This window comes from Salmo trutta, chromosome 20 (genome assembly GCF_901001165.1).
Source record: "Salmo trutta chromosome 20, fSalTru1.1, whole genome shotgun sequence".
Lineage (NCBI taxonomy): Eukaryota > Metazoa > Chordata > Actinopteri > Salmoniformes > Salmonidae > Salmo > Salmo trutta.
The window spans coordinates 27,621,793-27,641,279 of NC_042976.1; the positions used below are offsets into that span (position 1 = coordinate 27,621,793).

At 41.2% G+C, this 19,487-nt stretch overlaps 1 protein-coding gene across 5 annotated transcripts; it reads left to right on the top strand.

The window, feature by feature from the left end:
• The first annotated feature begins 1,436 nt into the window (after positions 1 to 1,436).
• si:ch211-214p13.9 (cell surface glycoprotein CD200 receptor 1-A) lies at positions 1,437 to 16,898 on the top strand. 5 transcript variants are annotated; one of them, XM_029702792.1, is made up of 7 exons: positions 1,437 to 1,927; positions 4,207 to 4,293; positions 4,869 to 5,003; positions 5,135 to 5,389; positions 15,985 to 16,093; positions 16,189 to 16,204; positions 16,318 to 16,898. In XM_029702792.1, exons 1-7 carry the CDS (start codon positions 1,858 to 1,860, stop codon positions 16,408 to 16,410), a joined length of 765 nt encoding a protein of 254 aa, XP_029558652.1. In that variant the 5' UTR covers positions 1,437 to 1,857; the 3' UTR covers positions 16,411 to 16,898. The 5 variants fall into 5 exon arrangements, with proteins under 5 accessions (XP_029558652.1, XP_029558650.1, XP_029558653.1 ...); XM_029702790.1 differs by having other exon boundaries at positions 4,273 to 4,293; positions 4,698 to 5,003; XM_029702789.1 differs by having other exon boundaries at positions 1,442 to 1,927; positions 4,698 to 5,003.
• Positions 16,899 to 19,487: the final 2,589 nt, after the last annotated feature.

Genomic DNA, 19,487 nt, shown 5'->3' on the forward strand with positions numbered 1-19,487 from the left:
TCTCCCATTTGAAAAGCTCAATGTGATGAAGGAGTCATCAACATCTTCCCTCTTATGTTGAGTGTGATGGCATCTCTGCAGAGCGAGATCATTACAGTCATATGGAGAGTGTTTGTTCAACACAAACACGTATAGCACATTATACAGACCATCTACACATCTATTAGCTGGTAATGAGTGTTCACGCTGAGCCGATTAGTAATTATAAAGCCGTACCAATAATTATGTATCAACATGAAACTAGGAACATTTTGACTTAAAGTAATGTAAGGACCTCAAAGACCTGTTGGCTGTTCTGCCACCCGCACAGCACATTATCCAGTGTTAAATCAACACTGAACGCTAGTCCAGTGTCCATACTGATCCACACTTTTCAGTGTTACATTAACACACTGCTTATTTCCCACAGTGCCTTACCTTTCGAGTAAATTGTAGAGTTACCACCCATGACTGTATTTCTTAGTGGCAGAGACATGGTTGTTACATTCATCCATTTTTTGTCCTGTGGCCTTCATCAAGTGAGTTCCTCAGCAAATAGGCTATCATTCAAATTCAATTCTTAAACACAATACAGGTTTTAAAAAGGTATTACTTTGAGGGCCTATTTTTATCCTAATACAGTGGCATGAAACGGATGGTTTTCAGGCCTGCAAGTCACATTATGATGGCTTGCAAAGTGATGTGTAATTACTATTGGAATCCAACCAGCGTGGGAATATGCAACATTTTGAATTTTTACTCACCTGCATTCCGAATGACTGCCGGGTTGTTAAGAATAAGAAATGGGACTATCTAAACCATTTAAACTGGAACAGCCATTTCAGTAATTGGTGCAATAAGTCCAAGTAACAGATTGGATTAGTTAAAAAAAATCTATGTTATTTATATTTGAGTCGCATAAGATGAATTAGTCAATTAATATACTGTACATGCAAAAACATAGATATTGAAACAAACACAAATCAACCTGTAATAGAGCATACTGGGAAAAATGATAATGATTGTCATGGTTTTGGTTTAACACTGGTTATTAATGCCAACACTGGGGTTCTTTTAAATCAATGAGTGTTAATTTAACACTTACAGAGTTCATTACACTGAAAAATCAACAATAGGGAACATTAGACCATTTTCTGTATGTGGTTTTTGAGTTTACAATCTGATATGTTCTATTACATAAATAGTAATATTTATTTACGAAGATAATTATTGTGGGGGCGATAGCAAGTTAAAAAAATAACTTAAGAAAGAGGAACTACATGTTAGGGTCCATTGGACAAATCAAAATCCGTGACTTGGAACAGAATGACAGAAGTATGATAACCAGTGTTTTTAAGAGTTTTGGCAGGGTACCTGCAGTTATTGCTGTTTCAGAGACTTTAAAGACTGTGTGGCACTCTGTGGTTATGTGACAAGCGGGAGAGGAAACAGGCGTCTGAGTCAACAACCGTCACCGTGTGTGGGAGAATGAGAACGAGAGAGCTGTACAGAGGAAGTAGGGGAAGAGAGAGGGAGGGATTATTTCGTTTTTTTAGGGGCTTGTTACAGTAACATCAGTAAAGGAGTCAAATATGTAGATCAGGACAGAGCCAGAGAGCTGATATCAACTCAGATTTAGAGATTGGAGGAAAGAGAAGAGAGCATTGAGACAGTTTAAACAGTACAGTTATAACACATTGAGACAAGAGGAGACAGAATGGAACAATAATACAGACAGTTTTAGGGTTCAGGGATAACGGTATAGTGTCCAAGGGGGGAGTTTAGGAATTTGGTTTTTGGGGGGGACAGGTGGAACGAGTAGCAGTGTCTTGAGGAGTACAGGAGTATTGTCAGGAGCCATATAGAACAACCAGAGAGATGGGGAAGACATTGATAATAGGAGTCATCTCTCTTCTGGCTGTTTCTGCATCCTGGAGCTTAGAAACAGGTTTGAGAATCTCATCCCTTCATTTTGATCTCATCACTTCATTTTGTTTATCTGGCTGGTTTTGGTTTATTCTGAGTCCAGTTTAAAGCAGTGGTCACCAACCTTTTCTGAGTCAAGATCACTTTCTGAATTAAAATGCAAACCGCTCTGTTTTTTAAAAAACATTACTTAATAAACGTAAACCTATTCAACATTAACCAAATAAGTACAGTTCTGTAGCAACAAGGTTTGTGCAGTAGGCTATAGGCCCAATATATTACCACTGCATATCGGCTATGCTTGAATTTCCCTGCCAATGTTGTTCTTCTCAGACCATTTTGAAATTATATAAAAAAATGTTAGGCATATGATCACTCTGGTAATATATAATCCGTTGTATTATTATAATTATATATTTCTTTTACTGAACTAATGGCCTTGCTCTAATGGTCAGTCTGAGGGGAGGGAGGGAGCAGCAGTGAGGCTGCCTGTCACCCGACTCACCGTCCCTCTGCTCTCCCTCCGCTGAGATAAAAGGACACAGTCTTCAAACTGATGGCAAAAAATCAAGTCACATTGCCTTATTTCTGCCTCATGCACCAATTCATGTTGTTACTCCTATGACCAGAGAAAGTTAAATATTCCTCGATATTAAAAAAGACACAAGCCGCTAATAATAACCCAAGCTTATTGGAACACTTTGTTATACTCCTTCATTGCAGCTGCAGCGCTGGTTGTAGCGTGAGTGAAAGTAGGGAGAACATGCATGTTATGGCTTAAATTGTTGACAGTGCTGAATAACAACTTAAACATGAACTTACTCATAAAAACAGCAGTCTCTCTCTAGTCATGGCTTTAAACGTTTTTAAATCTCACAGTATCAACTTTGCTGTGCATCCAATGCTTCTTTTTACAGTCTATGGCTCAAGGAAACTGTGCAGACACGGTGATCTGAGCTATCTGATTGGCCAGTGGTAGGCCTGTAGGTAGGCCTGTAGGTGCATATACTCTCCACCTACCGCCAACAGTGCAATTAAAAAATAAATCGGAAGTCAATTATTTGCGTTGGGTTTTTTGCAAAAATGTTTGGGGATCGACTAGGAATGCTTTGGAGATCAGTTAGTGACCACTGGTGTAAAGGGTTAAATTATTCGTAAAACATTCAAAGCATTTTATCTATAGATACCCTAAAATAGATATGATTATATCATACAGTCAAAATATTTATTTTATGACCAAAAAAAACTGATAAAAAATAGATGTTTTATATTTTCATACTGCTCTGACTAAGGAGTCCCACGGTCTAAATTGTATACTCTGTCAGCTGCTGGTAGAATCCCCAAGGGTTCTAGATTTCTATGCCATGTATATCGAGAGTTCTGTTCTGACTACTCTGTTGTGGTCAAACTGAAGACAAAGTCAGTGGAACAGATTTGGGTGATTATACAAAGATGTTTTAAACAAAAGGTTCCATTGTTTTCTACCACGGGAAGGAACATGCAGCGTATCACACGGTAGAGACTAGTGTGTGTTGGTGTGGCATGGTTTACAGATGAACTAACATATTTTCCCCTGTATTTGAGAGGAGATTGATTTGAGGCATGTTAGGGGGAAAGTGACATTACTAATCAGGCAGTGTATGGGGGTCCTGTGGGTTTCTGTAACCACCACAGAAGTTCTACACTTGTCTAAAGTAAACATCAACAAGAATGAAAGAGCAGTGTGTGACCCAGAACACATCCCACTTCAGAAACTTCCGTAACCTAGCAGTCATCCTCCCATGATATCACATCTTATGATAACATTGGGAGCTATTTTAAGAGTGGAAAGTTTTATGTTCTGCTTTTTTTTTTAAACACTTAACTAACAAACCAAACTTTATAATAATGACTAATAACCTCCAACTGTTCAACTATCACTTTTTTGTAAGACAAATTTTATAAGACATTGGCTTTCAAATTACCGACAACCCACTTTTCTTCCTCAAGACTGTTTTGCTGATCAACTAAGACATTTACATTTATGTCATTTAGCAGACGCTCTTATCCAGAGCGACTTACAAATTGGTGCATTCACCTTATGATATCCAGTGGAACAACCACTTTACAATAGTACATCTATATCTTTTTTTGGGGGGGGGGTTAGAAGGATTACTATATCCTATCCTATCCTATCTTAAGGCATGCTTTTCTATTGATTGAACTTACACTTGATGAAATCATGTTTAATTGATGATGTTGAATGCTTAACATTTTGCTAACATGATCTGCCACTAACATGCACTTTGATCATTCTCTCAGGATATAACCACAACATTTCTGTGATCTCTCACACTTCCCCTTTCCTCACCTCCATTGTTCCTCTAGGCCAACAACACGGAGTCATTGGTAAAACATACATTTTTTTTACCAAACCTATTTAATCGCCACTATGAGCCTGCATTAGCATGTTGCCACATTTTTGGTCAGAGAGAGAGATAGGGCTTTATGTTTTAGGAGAGGAGAAAGAGGAAATGATGCATAAAAGTTTCCTGTTCCTTGGAATGAGGCCTGATAGTCTGCATGACTCTGATAGGGCTGAATATCCGACATAGCCACATCAAGCTCCTCTGTATGTATTGTAAAAAGATAATGATACATATACGTAGGCCTTTCATAATACTCATACAACTGTATCACACATGCATTTGATATGAAACCATTGATTCATTTACTGTCCATTTATCCAAAAGTATTTTTTATTTACATAAGTACAATTCTTTGAAGTAGTTATTTTAATAGTATTTCTTTAGATGCCAGGAGTGAACATTTCCACCTGGGGAGTAATGCCATCTTAAAGTGCAGCAATAAGACTTGGAGTGAGATGATGTACACCATCTGGAAACTAAACCTGGATGGAATAAAGTGTCAAATATCATCTAGTAATGATAACCTAAATCTGAACACATGCAATGATGGAAAAGCCATGCTCAACACATCCAGGGGTGAATCCTACCTGCAGATTCCAGGGTTCTCAAAGAGAGATGAGGGAATCTACCATTGTGAGTCGGTGTACAAAGCAGGAAGCTACACTTCAAACATTGATGTATCACTAATAGGTAAGAAACCTTCATAGATCTGTACAATTTAGCATGACTTCTGTGTGCTTTAATTTCTCTATACTGCAAAATACAAAATACCTGTGTTGTTCTCAATATGCCTATTTCCCCCCTATTCCCCCTGTGTGCAGCCCCTCCCAGTGTGTCTGCCTGGCTAGAGTGGGAGGGCAGTAGGCAGGTGGCTGTGTGTTTAGCTGAAGGGGGGAAACCAGCTGCCTCCATCTCCTGGAGTGAAAAATGGAACTCTACTTCAACCACCACATTGAACCTAGATGGCTTCAACAAAGTAGAGAGTCGATTGGTCCTGCCTGAGGGGATTGCTACGGGCAACCTGACTTGTGCTGTCATACATCCCTCCTGGGAAGAGGTGCATATGGTGACACCAGGTACAGACTGACTATTTAGAATTTAGAAGGACTAATATCTCACTCTTTTAGAATAGGAGTGAACATCGTCGCTTTTTTAGTCAATAAAATCCTTCAGAGTCTATTGACAAAGTTTACTTGTGACGTAGAATCTACATGGAAAATACATTGGAATTGAAAAAAGTAACCAACTTGTTTTGAGGGTGAAATTTCAACCAAAGAATCCCCAAGGGCTCTAGTCATCATTGTAACCAATTTTCAGCATAAACAAACCTTGTATAAAATATGTTGAATATGTACCTTTGAAACAATGTCAGATCTTCAACGTTATGTCCACTATCCGAAAAAAACTAAAGGCTGGGCAGCACCTACTGCAGAGTTGATCTATCTAACATCTATTCATTTTGTCTCCCATCCAGGGTTTTAACCAAACCCAGGCCTGCTTAAGCTTTGATATTTGCCATTGACTACTACCAATGTGCTACTGTGAGAATGATTATAAGGAGATCTCTTAATAACTAAATATACTGCTCAAAAAAATAAAGAGAACACTAAAATAACACATCCTAGATCTGAATGAATGAAATAATCTTATTAAATGCTTTTTTCTGGAAATCCAATTTATCAACCCATGGAGGTCTGGATTTGGAGTCACACTCAAAATTAAAGTGGAAAACCACACTACAGGCTGATCCAACTTTGATGTAATGTCCTTAAAACAAGTCAAAATGAGGCTCAGTAGTGTGTGTGGCCTCCTCATGCCTGTATGACCTCCCTACAACGCCTGGGCATGCTCCTGATGAGGTGGCGGATGGTCTCCCGAGGGATCTCCTCCCAGACCTGGACTAAAGCATCCGCCAACTCCTGGACAGTCTGTGGTGCAACGTGGCGTTGGTGGATGGAGCGAGACATGATGTCCCAGATGTGCTCAATTGGATTCAGGTCTGGGGAACGGGCGGGCCAGTCCATAGCATCAATGCCTTCCTCTTGCAGGAACTGCTGACACACTCCAGCCACATGAGGTCTAGCATTGCCTTGCATTAGGAGGAACCCAGGGCCAACCGCACCAGCATATGGTCTCACAAGGGGTCTGAGGATCTCATCTCGGTACCTAATGGCAGTCAGGCTACCTCTGGCGAGCACATGGAGGGCTGTGCGGCCCCCAAAGAAATGCCACCCCACACCATGACTGACCCACCGCCAAACCGGTCATGCTGGAGGATGTTGCAGGCAGCAGAACGTTCTCCACGGCGTCTCCACTCTGTCACGTCTGTCACATGTGCTCAGTGTGAACCTGCTTTCATCTGTGAAGAGCACAGGGCGTCAGTGGCGAATTTGCCAATCTTGGTGTTCTCTGGCAAATACCAAACGTCCTGCACGGTGTTGGGCTGTAAGCACAACCCCCACCTGTGGACGCCGGGCCCTCATACCACCCTCATGGAGTCTGTTTCTGACCGTTTGAGCAGACACATGCACATTTGTGGCCTGCTGGAGGTCATTTTGCAGGGCTCTGGCAGTGCTCCTCCTGCTCCTCCTTGCACAAAGGCGGAGGTAGCGGTCCTGCTGCTGGGTTGTTGCCCTCCTACGGCCTCCTCCACGTCTCCTGATGTACTGGCCTGTCTCCTGGTAGCGCCTCCATGCTCTGGACACTACGCTGACAGACACAGCAAACCTTGCCACAGCTCGCATTGATGTGCCATCCTGGATGAGCTGCACTACCTGAGCCACTTGTGTGGGATGTAGACTCCGTCTCATGCTACCACTAGAGTGAAAGCACCGCCAGCATTCAAAAGTGACCAAAACATCAGCCAGGAAGCATAGGAACTGAGAAGTGGTCTGTGGTCCCCACCTGCAGAACCACTCCTTTATTGGGGGTGTCTTGCTAATTGCCTATAATTTCCACAACAGCATGTGAAATGTATTGTCAATCAGTGTTGCTTCCTAAGTGGACAGTTTGATTTCACAGAAGTGTGATTGACTTGAAGTTACATTGTGTTGTTTAAGTGTTCCCTTTATTTTTTTGAGCAGTGTATTTTCATTGTTGATATCGAAGTCATTCCAAAGGATATGTGTGACAGAGCAAATGAAATGTAACCATCCTTTATAAGTCATACACTGTATCATAACAAATTAGATTTAGGCCTATATATATTGTATAGCATTTGCAAAGTCATCAACAGCTATTGTTTCAATACAACCCAGCGTTAAACGAAAAATAGACAATACATATAGGCCTAGGGTTTCAATCTTGGTTTGATTTCAAATTTACTCATTAATGTGTTGGATTCACGTCTCCATCTCATCCAAAAATCTAAGTTAAAGAATCTGACTAAATGAAATGAAACTTTAAATGCACTTTAAATAACGTTTGATTAGATTTAGTCCTATTTTTTAACTTCGATTCCGGTTTGAGATGGAGACATGAACCCAACATATCAATTATACATTTGTAGACCTACTGGAATTAAAGCCAGACTAAGGGCACTATTCAATTTGTAAAGCTGAAGCGTTATCCACTCTGCACTAGAATTTTTTATGTAATTTTCGATTGAGCCAACATATGCAGTGTTTACTGTGAGTGCAATCTCAGCCAAAGTGGGAACATTGCCTCTAAATTTCAATCGCGCTGTAAAGCTGAACTTCCACAATGCGGATTGAATAGAGCCCTAAGTCAGTGGCACAAAATATACACTGCCTTCGGAAAGTATTCAGACCCCTTGACTTTTTCCACATTTTGTTACGTTATAGCCTTTTTCTAAAATAGATTAAATAAAATAAAATTCTATGCAATACCCCATAATGATGTAGCTAAAACAGAAATGTATTACAAATAAAAAGTATTCAGACCCTTTGCTATCAGACTCAAAATTGAGCTCAGGCGAATCCTGTCTCCGTTGATCATCCTTGAAATGTTTCTACAGCTTGATTGGAGTCCACCTGTGGTAAATTCAATTGTTTGGACATAATTTGGAAAGGCACACACCTGTCTATATGAGGTCCCACAGTTGACAGTGCATGTCAGACAAAAACCAAGCCATGAGGTCAAAGGAATTGCCCGTAAAGCTCCAAGAAAGGATCGTGTCAAGGCACAGATCTGGGGAAGGGTACCAAAACATTTCTGAAGCATTGAAAGTCCCCAAGAAAACAATGGCCTCCATCATTGTTAAATGGAAGAAGTTTGGAACCAGTAAGACTTCCTAGAGCTGGCCGCCCAGCCAAACTGAGCAATCGGGGGAGGGAGGGCCTTGGTCAGGGAGGTGACCAAGAACCCAATGGTCACTCTGACAGAGCTCTAGAGAACTTTCCAGAAGGACAACCATCTCTGTTGCACTCAACCAATTAGGCCTTTATGGTAGAGTGGCCAGACTGAAGCCCCTTCTCAGTAAAAGGCACATGACAGCCCGCTTGGAGTTTGCCAAAAGGCACCAAAAGACTCTCAGACCATGAGAAACAATATTCTCTGGTCTGATGAAAGCAAGATTGAACTCTTTGGCCTGAATGCCAAGAGCCACTTCTGGAGGAAACCTGGCACTATCCCTACAGTGAAGCATGGTGGTGGCAGCATCATGCTGTGGGGATGTCTGTCAGTGGCAGGGACTAGGAGACTAGTCAAGATCGAGGCAAAGGTGAACAGAGCAAAGTACAGAGAGATCCTTAATGAAAATCTGCTCCAGAGTGCTCAGGACCTCAGACTGGGGTGAAGTTTCACCTTCCAACAGGACAAAGACCCTAAGCACACAGCCAAGACAAAGCAGGAGTGGCTATGGGACAAGTCTCTGAATGTCCTTGAGTGGCCCAGCCAGTGCCCGAACTTGAACCCGATCAAATATCTATGGAAAGATCTGAAAATAGCTGTGCAGCAACACTTTCCATCCAACCTGACAGAGCTTGAGAGGATCTGCAGAGAAGAATGGGAAAAACTCCCCAAATACTGGTGTGCCAATTTTGTAGCGTCATACCCAAGAAGACTTGAGGCTGTAATCGCTGCCAAAGGAGCTTCAACAAAGTACTGAGTATTGGGTCTGAATACTTATGTAAATGTCATATTTAATGTTTTTAATTTTAGAAATTAGCAAAGATTGTACATTTTTGCTTTGTCTTTATGGTGTATTGGGCGTACAGTAGATTGATGAGTGGAAAAAATAATTTAATCTATTGTAGAATAAGGCTGTAACCTAACAAAAAGTGTAAAAAAGTCAAGGGGTCTGAATACCCCTCAAATGTTGCGTTGACAACCAAACACAATTCACTTTTGTAATACAGTAAATAGCCTATTAAATTGTTGACAAGTTAAGTTAAACCAAAAATAATAGTTAAAGAATAGGATTAAGCCAGTTGCTCAGATAAAACTATCCTTTCTTTCGATTTTCTTTAAATCAAATCAAATGTTATTTGTCACATGCGTCGAATACAACAGTGAAATGCTTATTTACAAGCCCTTAACCAACAATGCAGTTTTAAGAAAAATACAAAAAAAAGAAAAAAAGGTACAAATAATTAAAGAGCAGCAGTAAAATAACAATAGCAAGGCTATATACTGTATAGGGGGTACCGGTACAGAGTCAATGTGCGGGGGGCACCGGTAAATCAAGGTAATTGAGGTAGTATGTACATGTAGGTAGAGTTATTAAAATGACAATGCATAGATAATAACAGAGAGTAGCAGCGTAAAAGAGGGGGGGCAATGCAAATAGCAGAGAGAACAGTCTATGACTAGGGTGGCTGGAGTCTGACAATTTTTAGGGCCTTCCTCTGACACCGCCTGGTATAGAAGTCCTGGATGGAAGGAAGCTTGGTCCCAAATAAAATAAAATAGTATTTGTCACATACACATGGTTAGCAGATGTTAATGCGAGTGTAGCAAAATGCTTGTACTTCTAGTTCCGACCATGCAGTAATATCTAACAAGTAATCTTACCTAACAATTTCACAACAACTACCTTATACACACAAGTGTAAAGGAATGAATAAGAATATGTACATAAAAATATATGAATGAGCGATGGCCGAACGGCATAGGCAAGATGCAGTAGATGGTATAGAGTACAGTATATACATATGAGATGAGTAATGTAGGGTATGTAAACATTATATAAAGTGGCATTGTTTAAAGTGGCTAGTGATACATTTCTTACATAAATTTTTTCATTATTAAAGTGGCTAGAGATGAATCAGTATGTTGGCAGCAGCCACTCAATGTTAGTGATGGCTGTTTAACAGTCTGATGGCCTTGAGACAGAAGCTGTTTTTCAGTCTCTCGGTCCCCGCTTTGATGCACCTGTACCGACCTTGCCTTCTGGATGATAGCGGGGTGAACAGGCAGTGGCTCGGGTGGTTGTTGTCCTTGATGATCTTTTGGCCTTCCTGTGACATCGGGTGGTGTAGGTGTCCTGGAGGGCAGGTAGTTTTCCCCCGGTGATGCGTTGTGCAGACCTCACTACCCTCTGGAGAGCCTTACGATTGTGGGTGGAGCAGTTGCCGTACCAAGCGGTGATACAGCCCGACAGGATGCTCTCGATTGTGCATCTGTAAAAGTTTGAGTGTTTTTGGTGACAAGCCGAATTTCTTCAGCCTCCTGAGGTTGAAGAGGCGCTGCTGCGCCTTCTTCACCACGCTGTCTGTGTGGGTGGACCATTTCAGCTTGTCCGTGATGTGGACGCCGAGGAACTTAAAACTTTCCACCTTCTCCACTACTGTCCCGTCGATGTGGCTAGGGGGCTGCTCCCTCTGCTGTTTCCTGAAGTCCACAATCATCTCCTTTGCTTTGTTGACATTGAGTGTGAGGTTATTTTCCTGACACCACACTCCGAGGGCCCTCACCTCCTCCCTGTCGGCCGTCTCGTCATTGTTGGTAATCAAGAGGGCCACCATTGTTCCTGTTCACAAGAAAGTGAAGGTAACTGAGCTAATGACTATGTACTGGGCCGTACTCACTACCCTCTGTAGTGCCTTGCGGTCGGAGGCTGAACAGGTGCCATACCAGGCAGTGATGAAACCAGTCAGGATGCTCTTGAAGGTGCAGCAGTAGAACCTTTTGAGGATCTGAGGACCCATGCCAAAACTTTTCAGTCTCCTGAGGGGAAATAGGTTTTGTCATGCTCTCTTCACAACTGTCTTAGTGTGCTTGGACCATGTTCGTTTGTCGGTGATGTGGATGCCAAGGAACTTGAAGCTTTCAACCTGCTCCACTACAGCCCCGTCGATGCGAATGGGGGCGTACTCGGTCCTCCTTTTCCTGTAGTCCACAATCATCTCCCTTGTCTTGATCACTTTGAGGGAGAGGTTGTTGTCCTTGCACCACACGGTCAGGTCTCTGACCTCCTCCTTATAGGCTGTCTCGTCATTGCCGGTGATCAGGCCTACCACTGTTGTGTCATCGGCAAACTTAATAATAGTGTTGGAGTCGTGCCTGGCCGTACAGTCATGAGTGAACAGGGAGTACAGGAGGGGACTGAGCATACACCCCTGAGGGGCCCCCGTGTTGAGGATCAGCATGGCGGATTTGTTGTTACCTACCCTTACCACCTGGGGGCGGACCGTCAGGAAGTCCAGGATCCAGTTGCAGAGGGAGGTGTTTAGTCCCAGGGTCCTTAGCTTAGTGATGAGCTTTGAGTGCACTATGGTGTTGAACGCTGAGCTGTAGTCAATGAATAGCATTTTCACATAGGTGTTCCTTTTGTCCAGGTGGGAACGGGCAGTGCGGAGTGCAATAGAGATTGCATCATCTGTGGATCTGTTGGGGCGATATGCAAATTGGAGTGGGTCTAGGGTTTCTGGGATAATTGTGTTGATGTGAGCCATGACCAGCCTTTCAAAGCAATTCAAGGGCTACATACGTGAGTGCTACAGGTCAGTAGTCATTTAGGCAGGTTACCTTCGTGTTCTTGGTCACAGGGACTATGGTTGTCTGCTTGAAACATGTTGGTATTACAGACTCAGACAGGGAGAGGTTGAAAATGTCAGTGAAGACACTTGCCAGTTGTTCAGCGCGTGCTCGGAGTATATGTCCTGGTACTCCACCAGGCTCTGCGGCCTTGTGAATGCTGTCCTGTTTAACCTCTTACATCTAGGGGGCAGTAATTTCACGGCTGGATAAAAAACGTACCCGATTTAATCTGATTATTAGTCCTGCCCAGAAACTGGAATATGCATATAATTATTAGCTTTGGAGAGAAAACACTCCAAAGTTTCTGAAACTGTTTGAATGGTGTCTGTGAGTATAACAGAACTCCTATGGCAGGCAAAAACCTGAGATGCTTCTGTTCAGGAAGTACCCTGTCTGAACATTTCTTGCCCTTCTTGATTCTCTCTATCGTTTACAAAGGATCTCTGCTCTTACGTGACACTTCTCACGTCAACAATGGAGTCTCACAGCCCGGGAAAAACAGGAATGATGTCATTCAAAGCCCTGGCTGAAGCACACGAGAGCAAAAGCTGAGTGGTCAGTCAATGGACTAAGCCTTAGGCGCGTGACACGCCCCGCCCCCGGCTTTTGGTTTTTTCCTCAGTTTACAGACAGGCAGATTCCCGGTCGGAATATTATCGCTTCTCTACGAGATAAATTGCATAAATATTGGTTTTAAACAGCGGTTGACATGCTTCGAAGTACGGTAATGGAATATTTAGAAATTTTTTGTCATATTTTGCGTCATGCTCGTGGCCGAGATTTAGCGTTGGGATAGTGTCTAGAACGCACGAACAAAACGTCGCTGTTTGGATATAACGATGGATTATTTGGGACCAAACCTACATTTGTTATTGAAGTAGAAGTCCTGGCAGTGTATTCTGATGAAGAACAAGCAAGGTAAGAACATTTTTCTTATAGGAAATGTGATTTTGGTGAAGGCTAAACTTGCAGGGTGTCTAAATAGCTAGCCCTGTAACGCCGGGCTATGTACTTACATTATTGCAAAATGTGCTTCATCCGAAAAGCTATTTTAAAATCGGACATATCGAGTGCATAGAGGAGTTCTGTATCTATAATTCTTAAAATAATTGTTATGCTTTTTGTGAACGTTTATCGTGAGTAATTTAGTAAAATCACCGGAAGTGTTCGGTGGGAATGCTAGTTCTGAACGTCACATGCTAATGTAAAAAGCTGGTTTTTGATATAAATATGAACTTGATTGAACAGACATGCATGTATTGTATAACACAATGTCCTAGGTGTGTCATCTGATGAAGATCATCAAAGGTTAGTGCTGCATTTAGATATGGTTTGGGTTTATGTGACATGATATGCTAGCTTGAAAAATGGCTGTGTGATTATTCCTGGCTGGGTACTCTGCTGACATAATCTAATGTTTTGCTTTCGCTGTAAAGCCTTTTTGAAATCGGACAGTTTGGTTAGATAAAGGAGAGTCTTGTCTTTAAATAGCTGTAACATAGTCATATGTTTGAAAAGTGTAAGTTTTCGGATTTAGAGGAGTTTGAATTTCGCGCCCCGCCCATCATTGGATATTGGAGCAGACGTTCCGCTAGCGGAACGTGTAGATGTAAGAGGTTAAAGGTCTTACTCACATCAGCTTCAGAGAGCGTGATCACATAGTCGTCCGGAACAGCTGATGCTCTCATATGTGTTTCACTGTTACTTGCTTAGAAGCGAGCAAAGAAGTCATTTAGTTCGTCTGGTAGGCTTGTGTCACTGGGCAGCTCTTGGCTGTGCTTCCCTTTGTAGTCTGTAATAGTTTGCAAGCCCTGCCACATCCGATGAGCGTCGGAGCTGGTGTAGTACGACTCGATCTTAGTCCTGTGTTGTGGCTTTGCCTGTTTGATCGTTCATTGGAGGGCATAGGAGGATTTCTTATAAGCTTCCGGGTTAGAGTCCCGCTCCTTGAAAGCAGCAGCTCTACCCTTTAGCTCAGTGCGGATGTTGCCTGTAGTCCATGGCTTCTGGTTGGGGTATGTACGTACATTCACTGTAGGGACGACGTCATCGATGCACTTATTGACGAAGCCAGTGACTGATGTGGTGTACTCCTCAATGCCATCTGAAGAGTCCCGGAACATATTCCAGTCTGTGCTTGCAAAACAGTCCTGTAGCTGTAGCTTTGCTTCATCTGACCACTTTTTTATTGACCAAGTCACTGGTGCTTCCTGCTTTAATTTTTGATTGTAAGCAGGAATCAGGAGGATAGTATCATGGTCAGATTTGCCAAATGGAGGTCGAGGGAGAGCTTTGTAAGTGTCTCTGTGTGTGGAGTAAAAGTGGTCTAGAGTTGTTTTCCCTCTGGTTGCACATTTAACATGCTGGTAGAAATGAGGTAAAACTGATTTACGTTTCCCTGCATTAAAGTCCCCTGCCACTAGGAGCGCCGCCTTTGGGATGAGCATTTTCCTGTTTGCTTATGGCCGTACACAGCTCCTTGAGTGCGGTCTTATTGCCAGCATCGGTTTGTGGTGGTAAATAGACAGCTACGAAGAATATAGATGAAAACTCTCCAGGTAGATAGTGTTGTCTACAGCTTATCATGGGATACTCTACCTCAGGTGAGCAAAACCTCAAGACTACCTTAGATATCGTGCACCAGCTGTTGTTTACAAATATACATAGACCGCCACCCCTTGTCTTACCAGAGGCTGCTGTTCTATCCTGCCGATACAGTGTGTAACCCGTATAACCTGTATTTTATTTATGTCGTCGTTCAGCCACGACTCGGTGAAACATAAGATATTACGGATTTTAATGTCCCGTTGGTAGGATATACATGTCACCCCGATCTCTTTCTGCAAAACCTCTGTCTCTTTCTCCTGAGAATGACGGGATTAGGGCCTGTTCGGGTGTCTGGAGTAAATCCCTCCCGTCCGCCTCATTAAAGAAAAATGATTTGTCAAGTTCAAGGTTAGTAATCGCTGTTCTGATGTCCAGAAGCTCTTTTTCGGTCATAAGAGATGGTAGCAGCAACATTATGTACAAAATAAGTTACAAACAATGCGAATAACAAACAAAATAGCACGGTTGGTTAAGAACCCATAAAAGGGAAGCCCTCCCCTGGTTGCGTTGTCAATCAAACACTATTCAATATAACTATACAGTAAATACATAGCATATAGTTAAGGCTGTCTTACAAACTAATGTAGGCCTAACAGTATTTATTCAACCTTAAAATGAGTAATACATCCATTGCCTACTGTAGCCTAACTATAAATATATTCTTACGTAATCATAGAAAGCGTGCATGATCGAGATAGCATGCAAAGATCACAGGTCTGTGGAGATCTTCACAGTTGCTATAATAATCTGGGCAGAATCTCGAACAGCAATAATCACTTGCACTGTGTACTTTTGTATAAATACAAAATATCTGACATTGTTTTCCCATTGAAATGGTTGAAAGTGCAGTGATACACATTTAGATGACAACTAAACCAAAAATCAGACATTGTTTTTCCATTGGAATTTGGTTGTGCTTTTAGATTGTTAAAATCATAGTGATAACACATTGGGTATTCATCAAACTTATGGCTGTCTTTTAGAGTAGGTGAATAATCGTTGAAATCTCATTGATTAACGTCTCAACCAAATATTACCCAAATTTTCATGTTGAAATTACGTGGTGTGCCCAGTGGGAAATGTATTCTGAGTCTGATTATTTATAATTTTCTCTCCCTGTCAGAAATCTTCATACCCTGGCGATTAGTCATAATCTCCGTGGGAACTATAAGCTTCATCATGGCTATTCTGGGGGGTTTATACTTCACACGAAAACACCCCTGCAGAACTAGGTATGAATATTCATTATTCAAATGATTTTGATCTTTTATGATTTGGTTCAACGTTATTGCTTGTATAATAAAGAGCTGTATCTGTGTATTCACAGCCCCAAGGCTCCTCAGGTATGTATGAGCTATATCCTGCGTTGTGTCACGTCACATTACCTTAATACCTGTATGTTTTGCGTAGATAGCAGTTTACTGTAAATAGTGATGAGTCTCTGTTTCTCTCTCAGTCACAGGACTATGTAGAGGAAGTAGAACCCTACGCCAGCTATGTACAAAGTGTCAATTCAATCTACAACTCCTCTGCAGACCTGTTCACATAACACACACACACACCTCTGCACGCCACTCTGAGAACTTTGAGGTTGAAGAAACGGATCCAGTAAACAGGGGAATGACGGAGGACATGACACAGGGCTTCTGTTACAAAAGGAAAACCTCACAGATCTGATCACTCCTGACTGACGTGAGAAAATGGCCAAAACAGACATTTCTACCACCAAAGAGATGTGGGCAGATGAGAGATGATCTTTCCAGTTTAGCATTTTCACAATTTGCACAATGAGAACTATGACTTGCTGTGTAGTCAGCACAACTGTATACCACTGCTCTCATAACACACGTTTGACTGTTCCCACACTCCTGTCATCTGCAAATCATGGGGAAGAGTGCAATTTTGAGATGTTTAATCAAAATCTCAATTTATATAATACTGATGTGTAATTACAGTGTTTTTGTTGAGTTTATATTTATGATTGAACTTAAATATCAAGTTTATTATATATTAAAAACAGATTCTTTACATTTGAAACCTACATCCAGAGTTAATGAGGAAAGGATTTGAAGCACACACACACCATTCTCTGTGTTTACATTCATGAGACAAGAGTTTGACTCTGAGAACTAAGATAACTACTAAACTCTTGAATTTAATCAATTGTTTTTGAGTTGGAAAATGTGTTTGCAGTGGTGGAAAAAGTACTCAAATGTCATTCTTGAGTAAATCTAAAGATACCTTAATAGAAAACGACTGAAGTAAAAGTGAAAGCCACCCAGTAAAATACTACTTGAGGAAAAGTCTAAAAGTATTTGGTTTTAAATATACTTAAGTATCAAAAGTAAAAGTATTAATAATTTCAAATTTCTTATATTATGCAAACCAGGGGCACACTCCAACAATCAGACATTCACTTACGAACAAAGCATTTTTGTTTGGCGAGTCCGCTAGATCAGAGGCAGTAGGGTGTCAGGGAAAATGTATGGAGTAAAAAGGGCATTATTCTTTTTAGGAATGTAGTGAAGTAAAGGTTGTCAACAATATATATAGTAAAGTAAAGTACAGATACCCCCCAAAACTACTTAAGCAGTACTTTAAAGTATTTTTACTGAAGTACTTTACACTACTGTATGTTTGTTTGTATTGGTCAATTTCATAGGATGTGACATGATACTGTATACTCACAAACAGAATGGGGTACCCCAGACACAACACAGGGGCTATAAAGCTGAAACATCTGTCTAGAACGTTTTATCATCACCAAATATGGTAGTGAGAGAAAGTCCAGTCACGGATTGTGGGGGAGGTTGGAACTAGCTGAAACTGGGTCGACATTCTGCAAATGATCTCATTGATGAAACATTTTTCTGTTCCTAAAACTAGAATATGTTATGAACACAGCGCACTAAGTTTTATAGACTTGACGTTTTGTCAAAGTTTTTTAAAAATTGCATTGTTTTAAAGGAGTGCAAGGTCTATTTGGGTTTACCCACACGCACACTTCACATTGGAGGCGTTCCCTAATGGAAATATGCAAATACATGCTACAATGCGCTAGTAGGATCTTGCTAGCTCGTGCATGACTTTGTCCACCTCATTCCTTGTTCTGCCCACTATGCATCATTTGCTCCCACTGTAAACACAGATTAACTATCTGTTGGCATACTGTTGAGTGCTTGCCATAAAGCAGGGGATGTGCACCCTCTGCTGGAGAATATTGGTAAACTAATTTTATGAGAAAGAGGGTATGTTTAGGGCAGCATTCCAAATTCAAAGTAGACAGCCCTCAGCCCTTGAATGACGTTTTACATCTTCACATCCGAGTGTACCTTAAATGTCCCTTACCCAAGCGACGGCGAGTGATGATCGGAGAAGCAACGTCCATGGTGGAAATCTTGAAATTGAGCATAAAAACAACCAACCTAAAGCTGTTAATGTACCTTGCAAGCTAACTTAGCTAGCTAGCACTCCTGTCAGCTACAGTTGGCTAGCTAGTTTTATAGTAACGTATTCCAATACATTTCAGAATTCCCAAAAATAAGTTTATGAAGGTAGCTACGTTCTACAGGGTTCTCACTAGGAGACTAAGCCAATTTACCAACGCTAAAATAAATGTAATCTATATAAAAAAAATAGCAAGCTAGCTCCCTGGCCCCCAATTAAAAATAAAAAAAATAAATACAATATAAATATAGGACAAAACACACATCACAACAAGAGAGACAACACAACACTACATAAAGAGAGACCTAAGACAACAACATAGCAAGGCAGCAACACATTACAACACAGCATGGTATCAACACAACATAACATGTGACTACAGTTATCATTAAAATGTAGGTCATAGCAACCCCACAAGTGATCAAAGTTCTTCACTCGCTACCTCAAGCTAAATCGAGGGCCGAGGGGGCAACATTAGTGAATTGGACCTCCACTTAAGATGGCAATCAAACTGCATTCAGTTTCAATGGGGATTCCCCAAAACGACAGTAGCTAGCGCAAGGGCTGAGGGGTTAAAAATGACGTACTTGGACTGCAGCTTAGATCTCCTTTCCATGAAGACGTTTTCTATGAGTTCACCTCTTTCCTAACCAGAAATCTCAAAGAAGAAGGACAGGGGAATACAATAATGTGAAAACTCATGCTGGACTTTCCTCCATCTTGCTTTCACAATTTTAGTGATGTTAGAAACCCAGTTATAACAAATCAAGGGAGTAGTGTAGGAGACTAGTAAAGGAAGTCCAGTATAAGTAGGCCTAGTGATACAGAGTGACAAAGCAACATACAGGTTGAATCTACAATGTGGCTCACATAGGATTTGAAACAATCACCTGCTGATTATCAGTCCATATGATCCATTTTGATGAGCATGGACCTTGAATTGAAACATGTTTTGGTTAACATACTTAAGCTGTAGGCTATTATGTGATTTGTGAATAATGCTGACTAAAGAGGAAGCTAAATTGATCTATTTTGACAGAGGTTCTATTTTTTACCTCCTAAGGATCCACATTATTGGCTATATAAGTCTTCCACAGTTACTCTTTGTCTTCCTCTCTTTAGTTTTAAAGAAGCCCCAAAATATTAATTGATTCAATCTTGAAGTTGCAGAAAATTGTC